Source organism: Cricetulus griseus (assembly GCF_003668045.3).
Source record: "Cricetulus griseus strain 17A/GY chromosome 1 unlocalized genomic scaffold, alternate assembly CriGri-PICRH-1.0 chr1_0, whole genome shotgun sequence".
Taxonomy (NCBI): Eukaryota; Metazoa; Chordata; class Mammalia; order Rodentia; family Cricetidae; genus Cricetulus; species Cricetulus griseus.
The window spans coordinates 196,807,568-196,832,917 of record NW_023276806.1 but is presented as its reverse complement, the minus strand read 5'-3'; the positions used below and the strand labels follow the sequence as shown (position 1 = coordinate 196,832,917).

The following is a 25,350-nucleotide window of genomic DNA, read 5'->3' as shown; positions in this document are numbered from 1 at the left end:
CGGCTGTGAAGCTTTTCTATACACTTAAGGAAATGCACACATAGACTTCTGAGGATCTAGGAACATAAGCGGGTTCCTGATTCCTATTTGTCTTTGGCTTCAAGTATCAAAGGGCCACATTAACAGTGTCTTAAACAAGTGGGCTGGATGCTCAGCTAAAGCAATGCTGAAGAAGTCCGAGTCTGCAGGAGAGGCTGTGGGTCCATCCCACATGCAAAACCCTACCATCTTTCTCTGCCATCCTTACACGGGAATTATCCTCAAGCTCATCTGCAGCTCCAGGCTTCTGGATACCAGGAAGGAACAATGTCAGCTCAGAGACACAAAAGTTTTCATATAAATATGAGGCAATCCATGTGTCTAACAGGAATTTCAGCATTACTCTCACACTCTGAACCAAAGCAAGTATTCTGTCAATGATAGGAACTAGGAAGAAGGCAGCTCTGGCTTACAACAGGTATCTGGGATGTGCATTCTAGGGACATTTTTTTTTCACAGTAGCATCAAATGTATGAACACAAGTGATTCATTTGCAGACATCATGGGACACAGAGTTCCCACAAGTCTGGGAACTTTACAGGCTGCCCTTTTGCTCACTCGCTACTGCTCACTTTAGGATCTAAGGTTCTCTTGTTTTTGCCCCTTTTCAATAATTAAACAATAATTTAAAATGCTTCAACTGGACAAAAGCTTCCCTATACACCGAGTTTTCCATGCAGGCCTCTTGCCACAAAAATGCAGGAAACTCAAGCATAGGGTGTCAGAGAAAAGTGCATGGGGCTACAGAAGAAATCTAATTTGTTTTTTGTTGTGTTTGTGAAATAAGTATCCTTTAATGTCCCCTGTTACTAAGCTAAGCTATGAGCGCACCTTATTCCGTAGATGAAGACATAGCAGGATGTCCATGCAGGACCAGAGAAGGTGTGGTGCAGCCCACAGTCTAAAGCTAGGTCACGGGGAGGAGGTTTGGAGAAGGAAGCAGCAAGTATAAGACTGCCCAGCAATTAGGCTTCTCCATAAAAGCAACAGCCAGCTTTGAACACTCAAGTAGAACAGGAGACACGGTAACTGAACGATGCCTTGAGTTAGGGCCTGAGTGGTTAACTATTAGGTGACCAATCACCCTGGGATAACAGTAAAGCTTTGAGGAGAGGTTCAGTGATTGACATTCCAGGTATACCCTGACATTGCCACTGCCTCTGTTGTGTCAATGTCAAGTGTTCACCGTGTCTAGCAGGGAAGGTCTGAGGACCATCTACTCCAGAGACCAACATTTTTAATTCCTAGCTGGGAGGTTTCCCTCTAACTTTGCCGGTGGCAAACTTGAACTAAGAACTTGAATGATGTACCCCCTGGCTATCCCACAGGATCTCTGAAAAAGCTACACACTCTGCAGTGAGGTGGGGGGTAGGGGTGGGGTGGAAACCAAGGAACCCTTCGCCCACAGCTTCTCTGCCTTACAGGGTGATATAACTTTTATGTGATGTTTGACTTTAAATACTGGCTGCTGTCATTTTATTGGGAAATACTTTTATCTGGGTGTGGTGCTGCATTCCCGTAATCCCAGTACTAGGGAAGAGGAAGAACTGTGAGTAATACATCAGTCTGGACGACTACAGGAGACCCTGCCTCAAAAGGCTCAAAATTAAATGCAAACATCCAGCAAATATTTTTCTTTCCAACCAAGTAGCACATGAAAATTTTCCACTGTGATTTCCCCGATGCCCCAGGACATACAGACCTACTGACGTCAGACAGAACTCAGTTCAAATCCCAGCTCTGCTGCTCAGCAGTTGTACAAATGAGTTGACTCCATCAAGCCTCAGAGTGTGTGCACCCTGCAGAGCCCATGGGGAGGATCAGGTGGAATTACACAGGGGTTTGGACCATGCCTGGCGATCCTACGTGCTTGAAAGGCAGATAGTGATGGCAACTGTCCATCTTTAATCTCCCCCCCCCCTTTTTTTTTTTCAATTCCAAAATCAAAATGAAAACTGGTAGGATCTGGTCCTTGGCCTAACTTCACAAGCCTCTTCAGGAATGCCCACTTTATGTAACAGGAGGCAGCCTGATGTAACAAGAACTGTCTTTCTCGCCTTTGCTATGGGCACACATGTGGCTGGGAGCTAGAGGAAACCTCTGCCTTCGCTCGGTTGCTGTGAGGGTGAAAGACAATGTGCACACGTCACACCTGCCATGTGGGACATTCAGCAGGCACTAGCCCCTTCTCTCTAACTCTGCAGTTCTCCCAACTCTGCAGTCCCAGAGCTGAACCGCAGAGGGGTGGACCAGAGGAATGGCGCTGCGTACCTGAGCTCTCTCTCCAAGGCCTGAGTCAGGCTTGCATTTTCATAGATACTCAGATTTACAAAGCCAAGAAATGGTGATGGCTTACTTGCCTCCATAAAAGAGCAGAAACAGAATGGCAGCTGCTAGAGTCACTGGCTGTGGACTGAGTCTTCGTCTAGGTGAAACCTGCAGACAGTGGGACCCAGGGTAGCAGTGATTTGGAAGTGATGGGGTTCTTTCTCACATTGGCTTGGAGTGCAGTGGAGGAGCAGAGGTGAAGCCCGCCAGGTCTTTGACTCTGGTCGTGGTGCTGAATGGTCCTATCGGTGCCACACAGCTCCACAACTCCTATGGCAGCAGAAGAACCCTCAGAATAGTGAAAGTGCTGGAGAGAGAGTGAGCACATGCCAGTCCTCCCTGCTAGCACATCTAACAGCCTATTGAAGCTGTTGAGTGTCCATGACTTCCGTTAGAGGAATAAGATTCAGGAGAGTTTTTGTTTGTTCATTTGTGTTTTGTTTTTATTTTTTTGTTTTTGCTAAAATTCCCAGTGCCTAAGCATTATCTAAACTAGTGGTTTTTTTTTAATTGAATTTTTTATTTTACACACCAACCACAGTTTCCGCTTCTTCCTTTCCTCCCATTGCCTCCCCCACCTCCTCAGAAAGGGTTAGGCCTCCTATAGGAGTCAATGAAGCATGGCCTATCAAGTTGAGGCAAGACTAAGTCTCCCCCCGCACCCCCCCCCCCCGAATTAAGGTTGAGCAAGGCATCCCACCATAGGGAATGGGCTCCAGAAAGCCAGCTCATGCACCAGGATGACGTAAGTGGATAGTGACGTAAAGCAAAGGATAACCAGGCTTCAATCCACAGCTCCAGAGAAGCTAGGTAACAAGCAAGGACCCTAAGAGGGTCCCATAAATAGCCCTGGGAATGGGAAATAGACGAGGTCTCCTGGGTAAATTGGGGACGGGGAACGCAGGGGGATGGGGATAAGGGATGGGAACTTGAGTTATCAGGATGGCCGGGTTGGGGGAGAGATGGAGAGGGACAGCAATGAAAGAGATATCTTGATAGAGGGAGCCATGATGAGGTTAGGGAGAAACCTGGTGCCAGGGAAACTCCCAGGAATCCACAAGGATGACCTCTAAGACGCCTAGTAATAGAGGAGAGGGTGCCTGAGCTGGCTTTCTCCTGTAATCAGATTGATTATTACCCTAACTGCCATCATAGAACTTTCATCCAGTAACTGATGGAAGCAATGCAGAGATCCACAGCTAAGCACCAGGCTGAGCTCTGGGAGTCCAAGTGAAGAGAGGGAGGAGGGATTATATGAGCAAGGGGGGAGGCCAAGATCATGATGTGGAAACCCACAGAGACAGCTGAGCACAGCTGAGAGCTTGTGGGAGCTTTCAGACTCTAGACTGACAGCTGGGGAGCCTGCATGGGACCAAAACACCAGTAGTGTTTTGAACAGTCAGAATACATCCTGGCTCAGAGCAAGCTGCGGGCAGGCCAGGCACAGCAGTATTTCTTCATGTGTGGAGAATGACAACAGGCATGTCATGGGTTCCTCAGACAATGTCCACTAAACCTGCTGCTTTTCAGACTGCTTCACAGACAAAGTGTGTGGGAAATAGCACTTTGTGGCCCATATGTGCAGAGACCCTGAATTAAGAAGCTTACAGACAGCAGGCTTTAATGCCGGTACTCAGGAGGTTAGAGGCAGCTGGAGCTCAGCTCAAGGCTAGTTTGGCCCACATAGTGAGTTCCAGGACAGCCAGAACTACACTGAGACCCTGTTTCAAAGAGAGAAAAAATGTACAGCCTGCTAGCTGAGAAAACAGTAAGGATGAGGTGTGTGGCCAGAGATGACACGTGGAAAGGACAATGACAGTGGCCTATTGTGCCCTGAAAAGTAGACAGAGAAGCATTTGGCTTTGTGTCTGTTATGTGTGCCCAGGCAAGTTCATGGGTACAGGGACATGTATACACACATATGTGTGTTTAGTAGCCAGGAAACCTCGGGGGCCATTCCTCAGGAGCCATCCACTTTGATGAAACAGGCTCTCTCACTAGTTTGTAGTTCAGCAACTAGGCTGGGTTGACTGGCCCATGAGCTCCAGGGACCTGCCCATGTCCCCTTCCCCAGTGCTGGGATTATGAGCAGTCACCACCGTGCTCAGCTTTTTAAAATGTGGGTTCTAGGAAGCAAACACACATCTTCATGTTTGTATGACAAGTGGCTTTTCTCGATGAGCTGTCTCCCCAGTACCAGAAACACACACACCTGAGTATGTGAGGTCTAGAAATGAGCTCCATTTTGCTATGATGTCCTGGTCACAACTCTTGCTGAGTGTTTCCTGGATTGTGTCTGTCCCTCCAAGGACTGCCAGCCAGGGAATGGCTGCCTAATCATGGGCAGGTTGGGGCAAAGTATGGTTAATCTGCTCCGTGGACACCGTCTCCACTGCTTTGCTCCAGCACAAGTAGAGATTGGAATGCGGGGGAGGAGTCAACAAAAGGACACACAGGAATGTGTCTTGGAGGTGCCTGCCATGCCAGGAGCCCTTCCTCCGGTTGACCTGGGTGAATATTAGGATTAACTCCTCACTCCCATGCCTCCTGGGATCTCTTCATCAGCGGGCATGTGCCACCACACTCGGTATCTGGAGTGCTGGGGCTCGAACCCAAGGCCTTGTGAATGAGTGCATGCTAGGGTAATCATTCTACCTCTTAAACTGATGTCCAGCGGGAAAACAAAGCACTTGTCATCAGTGTAACTGCTTCAGGCAGGGCCTGGGAATGGCCTGAGGAGCAGGGCCTCTCTCAGAGCCTATGTCTGCACACTGCTGATGCTTGGAAGGTCTCTATCCAACCACATTACTTCTGGGCTACCTGTGCCGTGTTTACTGCTGATGTCTTACAGCAGAGGTTCAAGAGATGATCACTAGTCTTGGGTCCTTGGGGACATATGGCAGACCCCACATGATACGGGTGTAAAGGTGCACGTGCGTTCATGAGAAGCCCCCACTTCTCCTCCAGGGACCTAGCACCCAGCCTGTCCTCACTAGAACAGCCTCAGCTGAAAGACGAGCAGCTACATGCATGGACCTCCTTGTTACACACTTTCATTGTGCAGCCTCAATGAGGTGCTCCTCCTGACTCTGCATTTTGTGGGGGACATCAGGCTAGTGGCTGTTGGTGCTCAGTCAATGTGGCATCAGGGTCCCTTCCAAAGTCATCTCAAAGTTGTTTGGAGACTCTCATCACTTCCTGCTGTTTGGTTACTGAATCTCTGGGTCGTTGACGTTTTCTCTCAGCCTCTCTCTCCTCAACTGTTTTTTATCTCCTGACCAATGAAGAAAATAAGTGAAGCAGGATTAAACCACAGGCCAGAGTATCATCCATTCTAAGCCTCCTGCCCCTGCTACCTGTCCTTAGCCTTGTCCTCTGGCCTATTCAGTCTCAGGAAAGAAGCCGGCAGAGAGAGGCAGCTGTTTGCACACAGGGAAAATGCCTCCGTTAAAAATATATCCAAGGGCTGTCCTTCTGTCCCAGACCAGTCCTGACAGCTAAGACGGCTGGCACCCACCTGGCACACTCTAGTGCCTTTGTCATGTCACCTCCTGCCACATCAAGCCTTTGGCACAGTCCTGGTGACTCAACCTCTGCCAGGCCCACGCCATCTTCTGCCCAACCCATAGCGGGTGGTGTCCAACATGTTCGGGTTGGTACAGGTTGGTAGTAGGCCATAGTTTCCCGGACTTCGTTTGTTTCCGAGGTAGTGTTTGCAGGGGTGGTAGACATGCCACCATTCTTCAGTTTTTTCTTTGACTTTCCCCTGTAACTTCAATGAACAAACTGCTGGTCTACCTTCGAGCTCTTCCACCTCCCAGAGGAGATGTTCTGTGCCCAGTGCCCGGGGTGTCTCCTTTGGCCTTACAGTCAGCACAGTTTGGTCCAAAGCTCTCTGGCCGCACCCACATACCAAGGCAGTGCTGATGTCAGTGTGTTCCCTGCAAAGGTGCCCATCCATTGTTTCCTCCGTAGACCAAGGAGGCTGGGAGAGTTTCTTTCCAACTCTCTCAGTCCCTGTAGAAGTCCCAGGACATGCTGATGCATCCCTCAGCAAAGGGGTGGTCGATGGCACTGAGTAAGAAGGAAAGTAAGACATATAGAAAAAAAGATAAAAGCCCAGAGGGAAAAGATAGAAGGGCTAGAAACAAGCCAAGCTAAGGCCAGGCCCTCATAACTAAGAATAAGCCTCTGTGTGTGATTTATTTGGAAGCTGAGTGATGGGCCCCTCAAAGAGCCAAAAGAGTAGAGACAAAACTACAACTACAAAATGAGTACCATGGTGGTGTTTGGACATCCATCTAGATAGAGCCTGAGAAAGTGTGTGTGTGTGGGGGCGGGGCATGGCTCCTTTAAGAGACACTGCTGTTTAGCTGGCAATGCTAAATAGAAGCTACAAACAGCAAGCTAAGTAAAAACTGCTTGCAACAACGCAGGTACTGGCTCCCATAGATAGAAAGGTTTAATGCAGTTTTCCATGAGCCTCGGACCAGGAGGAAAACTTTACACTTGGCTTTCCTGCCCCAAGAAGTGGGCCGAGCCAGCTGATAGAGCTGCACTGGGAGAACACAGGTGTAGCTTAACAGTTTAACGTTTGCTCCTTTGGTCAAAAAAGACTAGAGATACACAGTAAAAGAGGTCCAGATGGAAAAACCTCTGAATGGGTTCCAGTGTGTTTACAATGTGCATAGGCTTAAGAAAGAAAGAAACAGGTATGGACAGTCATAGAAAGAAATAAACAACTTAAAATAATACAATAGATGTCTTTAAAGAGAGAGTAAAAATAATAAAAAAATAATAAGGCACATAAAGATGGGAAATACACAAAGAGTCTGGATCCTGTATGCTATTGTGTTGATTTTGAATTATTTGATTGCTAAAAGCAAAGGACAGCTGCTAAGAGACCTGGAGTGGAAATAAACAAGCCTATATACTTTAGGAATGCCTTAACTTTAAAAAAGTCAAATGTTATTTGTCACATGGAAATAAAAAAAATGCTTTGGAGAAATGGTTTTGCTTTTACTTCCATAGGAAACAAGAGGCTGTGAGTTCGTTCCAGGTAGATATGGGTCAGGTTTGGTCAAAGAAGACCACCTGAAACTTGACAGGTGATGTCTATCAACAAAATTATAGCTGGTCTTTGCAGGACTTGGTCATTATCTCAATTTTCTCTCTGGGATCCTAATGGTGTCTTCTTACCCACAACCAGCAAGAAGCAGTCTAGAGAAAACAATACCCACATTCCCAACAGTGTGAGAGGCTTTTAGTTATTTGGTGGGTTATGGATGCTTGTCATAATTTATGGGGGATGTTTATTAATTGTTACTGGTGTTGGCAAGGGAGGAAATTATGCAAATGATATTATATTCAGGGATCTCTTTGAAAAAAAGGAAAAGAGGAAGGATGTAGGATTGATAGGATGAAAGGGTAGATTGTTGAATCTATTATAAACTAAGGGACAAGTATTGATCTAAAATACTTTGTATTTGTAAGGTGTGAGAAAAATTTAAGGTCATTTTTGTTACAATACACTATATATTTCTAATTTTGTTTAAAGTATTTTAGTATATTGATACAAATTTAATGTTATTTTTGTTACACTGTATATATGTTTCTACTTTTGTCTAAAGGGTTTTTGTAGATTGTTACAATTTTTTTTCAAGATAGGGTTTCTCTGTGTAGCTTTGTAGACCAGGCTGGCCTGATTGATACAAATTTAAGGTTGTATTTGTTACCACATATTGTATATGTATTTCTCCTCTTGTTTAAGTTATTGTATCTGTGTAGTTCATTTAAAAATGTAAGATAACCTTCTAGTTTTTGAAAGCTTTTATTATAAACTATATAGGACAATCAAGAAACGTAGTAGTCATTTATAACAATTTTTGTAGATATGTTTTCTAGGTTAAATAGATGCATTTTTAGATAGATGGTCTTCATATACTTCAAAGACCTATAGAATTTAAATGTTTTGTTAATTTAAAGATTTTCATGACTATGAGACTCATCTGCTCCTGGCAACACCAATTTACTTCAGAAAAGACGATGGGCATTGAAGAGACTCTTTGTGGAGTTTGCTTTTGTTGTGGCAAGGTTAGCCACTGAGTAAAGAAACTGTTCTTGCCTTTGATGCCAATGTGCTATGCAAATATTCTGCAAGACACACAGAGAAAACATTGTTGATCTTTGCCAAAACAAGGCTGGACAGTCCTTCAAAATTCCTGCGTCACAGAAGAGTCTATCAGATATTCTGCAGACACAGAGGGAAGTGACTGACAAACTGCCAATATAGGCAGGACAGTCTTTCAAATTTCCTGCTTCATTGAAAAGTCTGCAGGTACTATGGGCTTGTAGAGAGAAAATGAATGCCCCAGTGTTTTAAAGGAACTTTGGGTGACTGTCCAGGCAGTCATATGTCTCTGTCATTTTTAGAGTTTTTGGAAGTAATTTGCAATGCGATTTTTGTTTATTTAAATAATATTATATCCTTCTGGAGTCTTTGATGGAGTTGAAAACCTCATATAGTTGCAGTGTTCCTTAGATATGATAGAAAGTAGGTTAGGTATAAAACTTTGGATTCACTGAGATAGGATAGATAGTGCATTATTTTCTCTGAATTTGCTGAATTGCAAATGGACAGAATATTGTAAATTAATTCTTATTTGATAACTATTTTTGTTGTATATAGTTCTACTATTTTATAGCTAAAACCTTTTTTTGTTTAGACAAAAACGGGTAAATGTTGGGGAGTATTTTTAAGGTGTATGACTTGTTTATGCTGCGTTAAACCGTGAAGCTGTGATTCTTTGCCTGTCTAAAACACCTGATGGTCTAATAAAGAGCTGAATGCCAACAGCAAGGCAGGCGCAAGGGCGGACAGAAAGAATAAATAGAAGAAACAGGGAAAGAGGAAGAGGAGCAAGAGAACAAGGAGAGGACTCAGGGGAGGAGAGAGAGAGAAGAGTTAAAACAACTTTGTTTCTTACTAATCATCCAGGATTTGGGAGGACAATTGAACAGAGATACCGAAAATCTCAGGGAAGTTGATTTCAGCCAAGAAGTCATCTTAGACATGCCAAGTTCTCCAACAGCAGGAAAACAATGGGGCATCGGAACAACCTCCCCAGGGCAATGGACACCATGAGCTATTTGGAATCATCCTTGATTTGGGAAATAATGATGTTCCCAAAGTAAGTTCCCCAAGAATGTAACTCTGGCAGAGTTTTTTTTACAAAGATCCCCCAAGAAAGAGCTGTGGAGACTCACACAGGCTTCTCACTGAAGAGCGTTTATGGAATATTAGGAAAATAAAGGCTACGTGAGTGAAAACTGAAGGGTAGGAGTTTTAATCTGTACAGTGACACAGGAAAGCTCCATTTGTAATTGTAAAACTCAATAAATGTAAGTGTGTAATAAAGACAATTTTGTAGCCAAATCCAGGACAGTGGTGCACACTTGTCCATCCCAGTACTTCAGAGACTTAAGGACGGAGGATCTTGATTTCTAGGCCAGCCTGCGCTGGACCGTCAGACTCTGTCTCATGTAAACAAGACAAAACATGATGGCCTTCTGTTTTCTCCTATGATTTTTACTTTGAGGATGGGATAGATATGGTTAGGATGAGATATAGGTACATTATTATCTTCTTGTGATTCACCTTAGTGATTATTGACTATAGACAACTTACACTGTTATAGATCCTTGTATGAGGTAACTTACGTATAATTTGTATATCACAAGTCGTCTTACTGTGTAAATTCTTCTCTCTACTTGTGACGATGTATGGTCTTACATATGTTAAGACATTCTGTACACAATTGAGCGGTACAGGTATCCAGGGTCTCCCCCTACAAATAAATAAGTCAGCCAGGTGATGTGATACATGTCTTTACTCCTAGCACTTGGAGACGGAGGCAGGAGGATGTCTATGAGTCAGATGCCAGTATGGGCTGCACAGTAAAACCTCAAAAACCACAAAAATCTCAAAAATAGAAAAAAATCCTTAGAATTTTACTATTTTACTGCATGGTCACAAAGATTATCACTATGAGTAATAGGTAAGCCAGAGAGAATGTGGAGAAATCTGTGGACAAGGCTTTAACCAACGGGCAGAGAGGCTGAACCTCCGTAGATTACACTCAGCATGGCACACAATGGCCATACTGAGGACCCCCAGGGAGGACCCCATACCTGTGCAGAAGGGCAGGAAGGCTCAGGAGCTGGGGCAAGAGGAAGTGCCTTGAAGTCAGGTGGACTGGAGGAAGTCTGGAACAGAGGTACAGATGCTCAGTTAAATTCTAGTTTCTCCCCAAGGACCCCCAACACATTTCACTCAGGAGAGCTCGATGCAGAGCTGTGCACCTGGAGACAGCGGGCACAGCCAGGGGAGTACTGGGTGCCAGTCTACAAGAGAGGTTAGTTAGAAATCCAGTCCGAACCGTAAGACTTTTTGCCTCCTCAATCCAGCTTCCAGAATCTGACATTCAAGCTCATGCCTGTGTAGGATTAATGTAAGGCTGAAACTACATTTCCCAGGATCTTCTTCTCCATATGATTCTAGGCTTCAATCTGGCAGTGAGAAAAACTTGAATCAGATGTAGAATGCCTATATCAAAGTTATTATTCCAAGAGCCAGACATGGCGGTCCACAGTCCCATCTACTATCTGCCACTGGATGGCAGACTCTGCAGTTTCCTGGAACTCCTGAAGCTCTTTGTGATGCAGGCTCAAGACTTGGGTGAGAATTTCTCCAAGGCTCTGGCTGAAGCTTGCAGGACCTCTCTACCAACCCTACACTAGGCTTTATTGTTGTACTATCTGAGGAGTCTGCTGTGCTAACTGCAGCGACCTCTAGGTGAAGACCAAAGAACCTATCAGCACGCAACGGCATTGGGTATCCCCAGCGGGTCCACACTGTAACTTTCCTCCTATGGCTGTAACAAGTCACTATAAACTCTGTCTTCCAAAGACTGTAACTGTGCTGTCGTCTTCCAGCCTCACCGGGTAAAGTCAGGAGTCAGCAGTCCCACTCCTTTCTGGAGGAGATGGTCTGTTATCCTGCCTTTCTTACCACAGAAACGACACTCCACGCCAGGGCCCTCTTACTTCATCCCTAGAGCCGGCCACGTTGGGTCTCTCTACTTTGCTCCATCCTCACATCTCTCTGACCAACAGCCAAGTGGGGGTGGGGGGCTCTGTTTTTAAGGCCAGGTATGACTGAGGAGGCTCCAGGACCAGCAAGGATGCTCTCCCATTTCAAGGTAACTGACCCACCGAGTCTGCTAAGCCCACATAAGGCCACATTTTCACAGGTTAGGACAGGACATTTTTCTTAAGATTAAAAACATAAAAACCTGGTGTGTTTATGCATGTGGGTGCCCAGAAGAGGGTGTTGGGTCCCCTGGAATGGGGGTTACAGACGGTTGTGAGCTACCACACGTATTAGTACTAAGCACCAAATTGAGGTCCTCGGCAAGAGCAGTACATGCTCTGAATTGCTGAGCCACCTCTCCAGCCCCAGGACAGGGACCTCTTTTGTTTGTATGAGAGGACCATTCTTCAATTTAGCATACATGCTGCAATTAGATAGGTCAGTTGAAAAGTCCTGTCAGTGGATAGAGACTTTGACATTTTACTCCTATCCCTAATAGAAACAGCACTGAAGATCCAAGTGAACCCACAACACAAAAGCCAAAAAACCCACAGCACTTGGAAGATTTAGACTCAGTGGAGGGCAGAAAACTGCAAAATGAGAACAAAATCAACACCCTCCACCCCCAGAAATAGCTGTGAAATTACACACAGGGAAAGAATGACATTAAAAACCCACCTTTCTGACATTAGCAGAAAGAAATACTGTTAAGTTTTCAAAGACATGGGGGACTTTTCCCAGAAGTAAAATAGAGACAGAAAGGAGAAGGGATGAGTGAGTGGATCAGTGCAGAATGGAAGAAAAGCTGGTCCCAGGAAGGGAAGCAAAAACAAGGCAAGGGGATTAGAAAGGCAGGAACTTCTGCTAGAGTGGAGAGACTTCACTGATCATGGTAGCGAGGCTGAATGACAACAGCCTCCATGGTGACCTGGGACCACCCACTAAAGAACACTGTGTGTGTGTGTGTGTGTGTGTGTGTGTGTGTGTGTGTGCACGCGTGTGCACACGCGCGCATGCACGCACGTGTATAACTGTAAGCACAACTGCATGAGTGTTAAAATTGAATCTCCCACTTCCAGAGACAAAGGTTCAGAGATCAGCTCTGTGTTGTTCCAGACAATGAAATCCCAGGGGATTTTCTTTTTCTAACCAGGAATTCCTATCAACAGAGTGTAAAACCTAAAGAAAAACAAAGTCCCAGCAGTCGGCCTTTCCCAGATGACTGCTGAAGGGTGTGTGCACATCTCTGCACAGACACACAGACACACACAGACACAGACACACAGACACACACAGACACACACAAACAGACAGAAGCTGGGGTCAAGAGGGTTAAAGAGCTGAAGATCTGGGATGTGTTAACCCAGGGGAAGAAGCCAGACAGCAGAGAAAGGCATTTATCTAGACCAGGGTGGGAGGACGATGGGCTCCCAGAAACCAGAGCACAACACGGTGACCGCACACTGGTCTGAACACGCTGGAAGGGAAGTCACAGTCCCACAGTCAGGATTAGGAGTGAAGAGTGAAGCATGTGGAAACTTAAAACTTTAAAATGAGATTCATTTCAGAATTTAAATAAGGTTTGTGAAGGAATTCGAGTCTGCATGGGTGGGCTACAAAAAAATCTCTACATATTACTGACACTAGTCCTTTGTCTGTGGGCACATGTGTGTGCGTGTGTATGTGAACCTTGGGTGTTTTCAGGACAGCTATCCGCCTGGTTTTTTGGGATGGGGTTGTTCGCTAGCCCTTGACTTAACTTGGGCTATAATTGAATTGTGGAGGTAAATGGAGTTGGGTGCTTATGGGGGCGTGAGTGTTAAAGCTAAACCCTCACATCCCATGGGGGAGGGAGAAGGGAAGAAAGTCAGAAATCAAAGAACAGCAGCATAACACTTTTAAATGTATGAAACCGGAAGACACAGATGAAAGAGTTTAAGATGCTAATGGGAAAACACAGGCAGGACTGTGGACAGCTAGCTGCTTCTTGCCATGGGGCTCAGTGCTATTCGATATAGTCTGTGGACATGCAACACATGAATCACATTCAAAGATTAAACTTCACAAAAGAAAATCAGGATAATTCAGATGCCAAACTGATAAATATATAAACCAAACATGGTATGCCCATACAATGAAATATTATTAACTCATGAAAAGGAAACAGAGCACTAATGCACAGTACAACGCGGGTGAATCGTGAAAACAGCACACTACGTGAACAAAATTACACAGAATTTCACACAGCATGTGAATGATTCCGTGAAATGTCCAGACTGTATAAATCTGGAGATTTTACTAGGAGTCAGAAGAAGGGAATGGGGGACACGTGCCTGCTGGGTACAGGTCTTCTTTTGAGGTGAGGGGCATTAGACCTTGCTAATCTGACAGTTGTATAACACCATGAATGCCATAAGAGCCATGTATTATATACACTAAAGTGGTTAACTTTGGGGGCTGGAGAGATGACTCAGAGGTTAAGAGCACTGACTGTTCTTCCAGGGGTCCCAAGTTCAATTCCCAGCAACCACATGGTGGCTCACAACCATCTACAATTCAATTTGGTGTCCAATTCTGGCACGTAGGCAGAACACTGTATATGTAATAAATCTTTTTTAAAAAATGGTTAACTCTGTTTTCTGTAACTCTTACTTTACCTTAATAATTAAAATATGTAAAAACACTAATGGATTCTATGTCTGTGGTATACTCCATTTTAATTTCAGCTAAATAAAAAAGTTGCTCAGTCTCAGCAGCAAACACACACTTCTGCTTTACACAGGATGCTGATGGGTGACTCATATCACCAGGGAAATAGGCTGTTTGTGAGAGTCAGGGTAACAGGCTGTGCAATTGTTTGTGTAGAGTCAGGGTAACAGGCTGTGCAGTTGTTTGTGAGAGTCAGGGTAACAGGCTGTGTGGTTGTGTAGAGTCATGGTAACAGGCTGTGCGGTTGTTTGTGTAGTCAGGGTAACGGACTGTGCAGTTGTTTGTGTAGTCAGGGTAACGGGCTGTGCAGTTGTTTGTGTAGTCAGGGTAACAGGCTGTGCAGTTGTTTGTGTAGTCAGGGTAACAGGCTGTGTGGGTTGTTTGTGTAGTCAGGGTAACGGGCTGTGCAGCTGTTTGTGTAGTCAGGGTAACAGGCTGTGTGGTTGTTTGTGTAGTCAGGGTAACGGGCTGTGTGGGTTGTTTGTGTAGTCAGGGTAACAGGCTGTGCAGTTGTTTGTGTAGTCAGGGTAACAGGCTGTGTGGGTTGTTTGTGTAGTCAGGGTAACGGGCTGTGCAGCTGTTTGTGTAGTCAGGGTAACAGGCTGTGTGGTTGTTTGTGTAGTCAGGGTAACAGGCTGTGCAGTTGTTTGTGTAGTCAGGGTAACAGGCTGTGTGGTTGTTTGTGTAGTCAGGGTAACGGGCTGTGCAGCTGTTTGTGTAGTCAGGGTAACAGGCTGTGTGGTTGTTTGTGTAGTCAGGGTAACAGGCTGTGCAGTTGCTTGTGTAGTCAGGGTAATGGGCTGTGCAGCCATTCTGAATAGGCACCATCTCACCCAGGTGGGACAGAAACGAACTATGAACAGACCTCAGAATGTAGCGCACAGTTACGGGCTGCCCGTGCTGCACTTGAACACCACCAGCGGCTTGTTTGCTTTTTCGTGTAACACACAGGAGCACGGGAAACTTGGATTTGAGTTCTGGTGAGGGGGTCTAATGAGGGAGGGAGCTTCCTGTTTTGTTTCCTTTTTGGATTAAATTTCATTTCCCTCTCCTTGGCATCCTCCTATCTACAATATCTTCCCTTGCTGTTCAGTTATTAAAAATCAGACGAACAGAGAAGAGCCTAACCTCAGTGTCAACAGCAAAGCAAACTTCAGAGACTCGGATTTGTCTGTTCATTTCAGAGTCCAGATTTGATTTGATTTCTTTCTTTCTTAATTTCTTCCTTCCTTCCTTCCTTCCTTCCTTCCTTCCTTCCTTCCTTCCTTCCTTCCTTCCTCCCTCCCTCCCTCTCTCTCTTTCTTTTTCTTTCTTTCTTTCCAGTTTATTTCAGGTTTCAGTTGACCAAGAAAAAATTTAAAACCCCATCTCACTTAAAATTTTTAGATCTACCCAAAGCTTAGTCAGTTGTATGACTCATCTGATTTTTCTCATTTTTAAGTGCCTCTTGGAAATGTTACAAATACCACAGTGTAGGCATGTCTAACCTGTGGTCCATGGGCCACACACGTCCCAAAATAGCTATGGATGATGTCTAACACATAAGCATCCTAGGAAATTATTCTCTGCAATTCCACTCTAACGTGTTCTCTAATGCAGTGAACTCTGTAGATGACAACATTGCTTTGCGATGTCGAAAGGCTGGGCACACCCAACAGGGGTAGATTGTCACAGAGATTGCAATACCTGGAAGTGTTTCAATCATGCAGCTGTAGTATGTGACAAATTTTCTCTAAAATCCTGGTACATGGAAGGTCTTCCCTTCTAGAGTCATGTTGCTCACACCTGACAGAGAAGCTCAAAACAGTAGTCAGATTCTCAGAACCTGAAGCCCACATCTGCTCTCAGGAGCTCAGGGGAGAAGCCACCAGCAGTGCCCTGCTGGGACAGCCATGCCGTGTGAGGGCGCCACAGCAACACGGACCAGTGCACCTGTGATCTAGGGGCAGGAGAGTCCTGGAGGACCTGGTCTGAGGAGGACGGAAGGACACCTCTGGGCAGAGGGGCACTGTGCACACACATGCACACACACGCGTGCACACACACATCTAGCTCCCCACCCTGTGTCTTAACTTGGAGACAACAACATTCCCAGAGTTTTTCAGGGGGGTTGAAAGGCAGTAAGTGGGCAGGAGAAAGCAGGTAGAGGTTCCGGGTGGTTAGAGTGTTCGGTCTTTTCAGGGCAGATAAGAGCCAGTGGTCTTCCAATGCTCCTTCATGTGGCTGTGGGTAGAGCTACTGGTGACATCAGCACCTGGGGCAGGAGAGAAGTGACAACCTAGGAGGTGTAGCAGCTGGCCTCACTCCTGCTCCTGGACCTAGAAAAGTCAGTAAGTTTTTACCAAGCATCCTTTGCTAAGGACATTTCAAAAGTAGAAACTCCCGCTTTCTTCACTCTGCTTATTCCTATGCCTGTTAATTTAGTTGAGTCACAGACATAAGCCTAATTAGTTAGCTGAACTGTTTGCTACATTTACCTTTTAGCCTTCCTGAGTGTGGGCAGCTAACCATGCAATGGCCAGTGTATGGCTGTCCCCAGGTGAGCTAATAGAAGCTTCTAGAAGTAAACTGAACTTCCTCCCTGCTCCTCTCAAATTGGCTTGGCCAGTCACTGGTTTTGCTCTTTGTTCCTCTGGTTTTCCACCAAACCCGCAATGTAGTAAACAGATTCTTTAAGATGTAACCTCCAGCACTGCCTGAATCATTAACCACTTGTTACTTTAACATGTGTCCTGACACTCAAGTTAACAGAAAGAAGAAAAGTGCCTCAGTTTTCTTGGTATTTGTTTCCTTATCCCCTTACCTATGGCCCCGAAGTCAGCAGTAAGTTCCTCTTGTGCCAGTCAGCTGCATGATGCTTGTCCCCAATCATTATAACCGATTTCAGATGGTGCTAGAAAATTCTATTGACTCTGAACACCAAAAGAAATCAGTCATCCTCTAAGGGGTGACAAGAGGTCGTGTGGATTGGAAAGGCCTTCAATCTGTCACATGGAGGGCTCTTCTTCATCCAGACGTGAGTCTGTTTCCAGAGGAGACTTATTACATAAACAAGTATAAAATTCTAACGACTGATGTTTAATTAGCTACACCCAAGCAAGCTTGATGTCAGCAGGGCAAGGGCAAGGATCTGGTAGCCTATTTTCCATTCTGGATACTTCAGGACTGTAGCACTCTGTGGTTGGCAGCGAAGTTGTTCTCCACCAAGAACACTGATTTCAAATGGTGCTAGACAATCACTATTTAAATCTAAACCACCATATGAAACCAGCTTCCTGAAGGAGCTTGATTGTCTGTTTTCACGATCTTTCAACAATCTCCAGACAGCCTACAAAGGGAAAAGTTGAAGTCTGTGTGTTACTTGCCAGTTTCAGGTGTTCATCCAGCTGGAGGTGGGGGTGGGGTATGTCAGCCGCTTACTGCATTGTTCCTCATTGATAAAACTGAGCCTTCAACCCGAGCCCTGAACTCTCCTGAGGTCTTGGTACCAGCAGCTGTGGGCACTATGGGAAGCTTGCATGTTACTGAGTGAGGCAACGCACCAGAGATGAAGACAATAAATACGGTGCTTTTTACTGCCACATCATTCCATTAGAGTCAACCAATGAGTGCAATTTGTGATTCTGAGGAGCACAAAAACTGGACAGCTCAAAGGCGAAGCCACACCCACTGGGGGTGCTAATGTGACCCCGCCCCCTTCTTCCAGAATAGGTTTGTTAGAGTGCTGCAGTGAGTTCAGGCCTTGCCTTAACATTCAATTCTCCCCCAGAAGTTAAGGCTTTGAGTCTTACATCTCTGACAAATTATCACTACTGTAATTATTTTAAACAGGTTCTCACCAGGTAGCCCCGGCTGTCTTGGAACTCTCTGTAGACCAGGCTGGCCTCTTAACTCAGGAGATTTGCCTGCCTCTGCCTCCTGAGTGTTGGGATTAAAGCTGTGGCTACCACACTGGGTTATTTTTGTGTAGCTCTTGACATGGTCTTTCTAGGCAGTTTGCTGTCAATCTTTTTAGAGTGTCAAGGATCCTAACTCCCGCATCCACACTCTTTAAAACTATTGGGGAAGATTTCAGATGTAAAATGTTAATTTACTTTCTTTAAAAATAGGTTTTTATAGGAACATTGTTACCTTTCCTTTTAAAAAATGTACAGAACTGGAATAGAATTAATACCATTTTCCCTTCTCTCAACCCCTTCTGTTCATTCTCAAATCTTAGACATTTTTATTAAGAATTTATTTATTAATTAAATATATGGTGTTCTGCCTGCATGTATGCCTGCACACCAGCAGAGGGCACCAGATCTCATTACAGATGGTTGTAAGCCACCATGTGGTTTCTGGGAATTGAACTCAGGACCTCTGGAAGAGCAGCCAGTGCTCTTAACCATCTCTTCATCCCTCATGCATAGTCTGTTGTAAAATGCTGTTTAACCCCCCCCACCTAGCTCTCTTCCTCTCATCCTAAATACATGAAATACAACTTGCTCAGTCCATATATGTTACTTTTATGTTTATGATTTCAGGACTGACCACTTGGTATTAATTTTCAATTACAGTAAAACAAATTCCTGCATTTGTGGCTTCTGAAGTCAACTGAGCATTTTGATTTAGATATGATAATTTACATATAATCTACCACTTGAAACAAACAAAAACCACAACAACCTTAAAACACCGAACACACACTTGGGATGGCCAGAATTCCACCCTCCTTCAAAAACAGACCCCTAAGCATCTCACAGCCCACCAGCCACAAAAATGGGAGCCGCCTGATTCACAAGCCACCCTGCATGCCTCACGCTGCTTCTGAACACACTGGCCTCCTGGGCACTTCTTCCAAATCTGATAGCGAAGTTGGGACCTGGAGTGAGTCAGTAACCCACAGCAGGACACGTGTGTGGCAAAGCCGGGCCGTAGATGCATACTACTCCCACTGATGTGAGAGGCCAGTCTGTTCTTGCGTGAGCAAAGTGGATTAAGATGACTTCCCTCAGGGCGTCAGGGTTGCACAAGAAGGAGACCATCCAGAACTGACACCTCCTGGAGAACACAGCTTCAAAATGTTAGCGACTCTAGGACTCAGCAAGCCAGACCACAGGGGCTGTGTCACTGTGGTAGCCTTGCTCAGCCTCCCGTGATGCCTTCGGTCCGTGCGATGAGCAGGATCTGGCTCTGCTGCTCACCTGCTATGTAGTCTTGAGTAAAGTAATTTGATTTCCCTATCAGAAAGAGGTACTGAGTCCTATGTGGTGGCAGTTAGGTTGATGTGTCGGAACCCTGGACCGTGTTCTCAGGAAGAAGGTCAGAGTGAACAAGGAGAGGGAGGAAGGGTATTGAGAGAAATACTCGCAGCATACATACACCTTTGGGATGCTTACTCTGGCCTATGCTGAGACACACTCTGGACATTCAGTCACCTGGACATAAAGATTCGGGTGTGTTGATGAGGGACAATGCAGTCAGGGTATGGTCCTAAAGCTTGTAAATGGTAGGTCTGGGCTCTATTTAGCTAGCCTGATCCCAAGCCACCGGGGCTTTGCTGCCTTATAGTTACTGTAACTGCTCATCTTCCCTTGATGTGGGAATATCCACTAATTCCAAATCCAGGGGTTGGCCAGTGAGCACATACGCACCCATTAACACCAGCTCTGGCCCCAATTCACAGAAACCCTCCAAACCAGTCACCTGTGGGAAGGAAGACCTAGAAATTGATAAGATTTGATCACATAAAACAGTCAAAGATTCTCAATCACACATCTGACTTGCAGTGGGTCCTTGAGCATACCCCATCTTCTCTGTAGCCTTGTCCCCACTGACCTTAGGTAGCTCAAGTGAAGGGTACATCATGTCTGGCCCCAGATCGTATCTTATACATGAGGGTAAAATAATGTCTTCTCCCCAAAGCCTCCCGTTTCTACCAGGCATTCAGATGGTGATGAGGGTGAGACAGACTTGTGGAGCCAAGACCAGCTCTGCCCCTGCTCCCTGCAGAACCCTAGGTTAGCTAACTCCAACTCTTTATGCCTCGGTCTCCTCTCTGTACAAAGGTAATTACCTGACCCACCACACCAGAGTTATGTGACAGTAAAGCAGATATTTGAGATGACTGTAAAGCAGTATATGACCTTTTCTTTGTACCGTAACAGAGAGATGTGACTAAGAGGTCTGCCTCAGCTCACAAATGAGAAGGCATACAAGGATGCATTTAAAAAGGTTCCTTTGGGTCTCCGAATGGAGCACCTCTCTCCCACCACACTGGAATGAGCACTGCAATATATCCTTAGTACTTTTCCATTCGAAGGCCTGGTGCTGAAGAGCAGGGGTTTATGTAATTCTTTCCTGATCGTGAACTGGCAGCGGGTATGTAGAAGAAGAATAGACCCCATGCCGAAGGTCACTTAGAAAAACTTACTGGGGACTCACTCATGAACAAAGCATGCCCTCTACTTCCACAGGGCCACAAAGGCTGCCTGCTAGCATGAGTTTTCCAGGCACAGACCTGCTGGGGAGGCCCTTCTTTAGAGGGCCAGTGTGGCGTTGCAGTGACTTGAACCTCAGGATGCATTCCAGGGAGGCCACAGAGTGAGTGTTTCCCTTTGTAGCCTAAGCTTCCTCTGCTCCCTTTATTCAGACACCTTCAGAACATGAACTCTTAAGGTCCCTTCTTTTTCCTGCTTAAGACACATAGCTGGGAAACTTCCTGTCACTCCAGGCACTACTTTGCACTGGAGCACGGTCTGTATTTGGAGACGGTGGGGGAGGGGATGGCTGTAACTAAGGAACCAGCCCCTTGGCCTTCCATTTTGCAGATCAGAAGGTATGTGCTATGCAGGATGGCTTAGGAACTGCAACATGCAATAAACCTGTAAATCCAATAGAGCAGGAATGGAGGAAATCGCCCTGCACAGGTTAGGAGGTGGTTTCTATTTTCAAGGCTTGGGAGTTTGTGATCCCCAAGTTTTAGCAATGCATGCTGCTGCAGAAGGCCCACAGACAGAGCACCTCACTACATGTCTCAGAGTATAGTCATCTTTGATCACTTTAAGGCCAGGCCGCAGGAATCTGGAACTCAAACTACATTATACTCTACTCTTTCCTACGTGGTCTCACTTTAAAACTCAAAGTCCCTTTCACTAGACAGGGAGCCAAGGGCGTAGACGCTGTCATTTCCAAAATATTGATCACTCAAGTTAATAAACTGAGAATGCTGTCCCAGCAGGCCCATGCAGGATACTTTACAAGGGACTTAAGACCTCAACAAAAAAGAGGCCCAGTGACTCAGCAGTCAAGTTTCCAACAACTGCAATTTTGAAGTTAATGATTGCTACGCCCCCAGTGGAACCTGGAAGAGCAAAAGCCTCAGAGCTTATCATCAAACCAGGATGGTGTGGGCCAACCTTCAAGCGGGCCAGACTGGCAGAGAGCCACCTGTGGACCACAGGTCAGGCCCAACACAGCTGTCTTCCTATTATAAGCATTATCTCATTGTCCAAAGCGGCAGGTTTTGTTATGCCATCTCCACACACTTGTGACAACAAGTATTGGACCAATGTTCACCATCATTACTCACTCACCTTCTCTCCTTCCTTCCTTGGTCCCTATCCTCTTCCCAAACACTTCCCCTTTCTCTTTTTGTGTCTCTTATGTAAATGTATAGATTACATCAGTGATTTTTGTTTTTTCCAGACAGGGTTTTCTGTGTGTAGTCCTGGCTGTCTTGGATCTCAGAGGATCCTCCTGCCTCTGCCTCCCCTGTGCTGGGTTTTAAAGGTGTGTGCCACCACACCTGGTTGTTTTATTTAGATTCCATATAAGAAAGGAAACATGAAGTATGATATATCTTTCTGAGTTTTTTTTTTTCACTTAACACAACGACCCTCATGTCCTATCTATTACCCTGAAATGTCCAAGGTTTCTTCTTCTTCTTGTAGCTTATACTCTTCAAGATAATTTCCAAACAAGAATGAAGTGTCTGTTTCGAAGATCCCTGGGCACTGGGATTACAGTCTGATAATGTTCAAACCGTACGTAGAACAGCGTTTGAAGACCCTCAGGTTCAGAATTACAGTACGGAGGGAGAGGTGTCAAGACCAACACAAAGTGAAAACCCAAGTGTAGCTAGTAAATCAAATACCAACATCAACTAGCAGCTTCCCAAACTATCTGGTCACAGAAATAAGGAGAGGGGCCAGTGTCACAGAGGGGACCCCGTGATTTACAGCTGTAATCATGTCTCCGTGAACACCTGCTGCACCTGGTTAGGTAGCATTCAGTGTTAGAAAGTGGTTTACTACATTTAAGTCTGTGAAGAGCCTCCCAGGTCAGGGTTTGAATAAGCCTAATTACAGAGCCATGTGTAATTCATCCTCTCCCCAGGAGCCTGATGGCCCCTGCTGTGCCCTGCAGCTTTGTAGGCCGATTCTGCAGGAAGAAAACTGCAGGGCTGGAGAGTTTTCTAACATCCAAGGGTCTGACTTGACAGGCCGCCTGCAGTCTCTCTCCCACCTCCCTGCCCAGGAGAACTGGCTGAGACTGTGCAGGCAGAACTGCACAGAGTCACAGAGAGTCACAATGTACCCACCACCAGTGAGGACAGAGCACCTAGCTCAGTGGGGACACACTGAGGGTACCCTGGCTGTCTCTGGCAAGGTGACAGAAGTCACCGTCTGTACAGGTGGTTTACCTGGGAACCAGGCCTGCAACAAGTATCTTTCCTTATCACTCCTGTTCCTCACGAGCATCAGCCTGCTGAGTGCCTGGACATATACACTGCCCTCTGTCGAGTGCCAGAGAGAGAGAGAGCCCTCTCAAACGATGGCACCTTTAACCTGGGATTAGAAGGACAAACAGCTAAGCCCTAGATCGCAGAGATCTAGATGTCAATTTCTCCTCTGCTGCTTGTTACACAGCCCTGGGAGAGCTTCTTAACTCTTTCTTCAGGGCTAACCTTTTCTCTGAGAGCTGTGAAAACTTGAAAAAAGAAAGCTATTGCAGGGCAGCAGACATCTGCAGTCCCAATGCTCCAGGAGCCGTGGCAGGAGGATCATCTGATCTGCACACCCCCCTCCCCCTCCAGCCCCAGAGGGTTTTCAGTAAATGCCCCCCTTTCCTCAAGTGAGTGGCCGACACATCTAACATTTCAGATAAAATATCTAGATTGCCTCTACATAAAGCCTGGATGTTAAGGTTGGGGAACGCCATTAGTAACCATATGCTGTGGGTAGGTCTGGTGATTTCTCTGGAGGTCAAGGCCAGGTCAAGAGATGGCAAAACACAGGGTCAAGAATTGGGTAAAGGATTAAGATCTGAAACAGGTTGAGGTATTCTAGCCATTTTAGTCTACCCACTCAGGCCCCACAGTTTCATGGGGTTCATGGTACTCCAGGGGCTGGAGGAGTGAAGCCATGGTAAGTAAATTATAAACCGTGGCAAAGGAAGAGGTGCCAGACAGAAAGACAAGGGGTAACATTGGCAAACACAGGAGGTGCCAGTCCCCGTAAGTCACGCACGTGGGAGAGACATGTCATGCCTTTTGTAGATAGATTAGCCAATAGCAATGCAACATGGTCACATGGTACTGGCCACCCCGGGGTTATAAAACGTAACAGGTTATAAAACTGCAGATGACACTAGGAAAGGTGGCTAAACACTATAATGTAGGACACAGGTCAGGTCTGGACTGTGGGGCCTCAGTAAGTGTCCCCAAGGGTGTGCTGTTCTTTGTCCCATACAGAGGTAAAGGTTAGAGTCAACGGTAGGGGTCAGCTCCTTCAGTGTCCCAGGGTGGCTGGGAAAGCCTTCGGGTATTGGGTGTCTGTAGCTTGGTGTAGCTGGAGGGGGAGAAAGACTGTAGCATATCCTCTAGAGGTTCCTCAACCGGATGTCTGCCCTGACCTGTTTCCTGACTCCTCTTAGACCCCTGGCAAAAGGAAGTTATGTCACTAATCCCAAATCACACTCTGGCTGGCATGACTTTTGAAACACAACTGAGACACAAAGAAATGTTCCTTGTAACTGTGAGGACACTTGGCCTCACAAAGAATAGCAGACAAAAGGGAGGCCAAGATCCAGGAGCAGGCAAAGCCTCCAACCTGAATCTGTCCACTCCCACAGGACATGGTGATGAGTAGACCCTACTGTAGGGAAAGAAATTAACTCCCTCCACCCCCCAAGTGGTGGGGGAGGCTGGAGACAGGCCAGCAATTGAGAGCACTGGCTACTTTCTCAGAGGCCAGCAATCTGGTTCCCAGCACCAAGTCAGGTGCCTCACAACTGCCTACAGCTCTAGCTTCAAAGGATCCTAACCTTTCTTCTGGTGCGCGTACACGCACGCACGCACGCACGCACGCACACACGCCATGGAAGATTGGTTGAGTGACTACCAATGTGACTATTTCATCTCTTTGTGTCATATAACAAAGCCTACTTCCAGGAAGAGGGATTCCAGGAAAGGCGGCCATGGACACATTGGCGGCTCACTTTGCTAAGCTCTTTCCTTTAGCGGGTCTTTCTTGAAAAACAAAATCTTAAAATACATTGCCTATCTTATTTAGAAAAACATAGCTGCTGGGAGCAGGGGCACGGTAGGAACTAAGCAAGATGGCCTCTCTCCACATCCGTTCCACAGGCTCTGAGGAGGAGAAGCCAGCACTGCGTGTCACTAGAGCCAAGGATAGCTGTGTGGGAGAGCTTCCCCTCGTGCTGAAAAGCTGGCTTTACATGCTCCAGAGAAAGCAAACTTTGCAATAAGGAGGCCATTAGGAGAAGTACGGCACGGATGACAGCTGTGTGAAGTCCACCTAGAAGGACATGCCTAGGATTTACTCACAGGAGGGCTTCGTGGCAGAGATCTGGGTACAGATTCCAGGCCTTTGACCTTATTTTCTCCTTAGACAAATCATTTAATCTTGGCTCAGATTACTGTACTTATACAAGTAAATGCAGCAGTACGCCACCGTCTTACGTGCTCGTGAATAAAAGGTGGGTGGCTGAGTGCCAGTGTGTGCTGGTGCTGAGTGTCAGAGGAGGAGAGGGGACATCTCTGGAGTTGATGTGGCTGGGAATTGGTCTGGTGTCTCCTGGGGCTTCCCCCTTATGGCCTGTGCTGCTTGTTCCCCAAC

General features: G+C 46.0%; 1 protein-coding gene and 2 non-coding genes across 12 annotated transcripts in view; all 3 read right to left on the bottom strand.

The window, feature by feature from the left end:
• Tsga13 (testis specific 13) overlaps positions 1–25,350 on the bottom strand; it is a 312,864-nt gene that overhangs the window by 133,182 nt on the left and 154,332 nt on the right. For 8 of the 10 annotated variants that reach the window (XM_035450683.1, XM_035450685.1, XM_035450684.1 and 5 more), the window contains 3 exons: positions 10,558–10,632; positions 10,087–10,214; positions 2,780–6,441 (listed from right to left, as the gene is read on the bottom strand). In XM_035450683.1, the coding sequence (XP_035306574.1) occupies positions 5,954–6,441; positions 10,087–10,214; positions 10,558–10,632 (691 nt within the window). In that variant the 3' untranslated portion in view covers positions 2,780–5,953. Of the gene's footprint in view, positions 1–2,779; positions 6,442–10,086; positions 10,215–10,557; positions 10,633–10,728; positions 10,936–25,350 lie in introns of those variants that run through there. The other 2 variants (XM_035450680.1, XM_035450677.1) reach the window with 2 other exon arrangements.
• Mir29a (microRNA mir-29a) lies at positions 17,094–17,171 on the bottom strand. The gene has a single exon (NR_105194.1). It is a non-coding gene; the product is annotated as a microRNA mir-29a (primary transcript).
• Mir29b (microRNA mir-29b) lies at positions 17,427–17,509 on the bottom strand. Its single transcript, NR_105195.1, has one exon. It is a non-coding gene; the product is annotated as a microRNA mir-29b (primary transcript).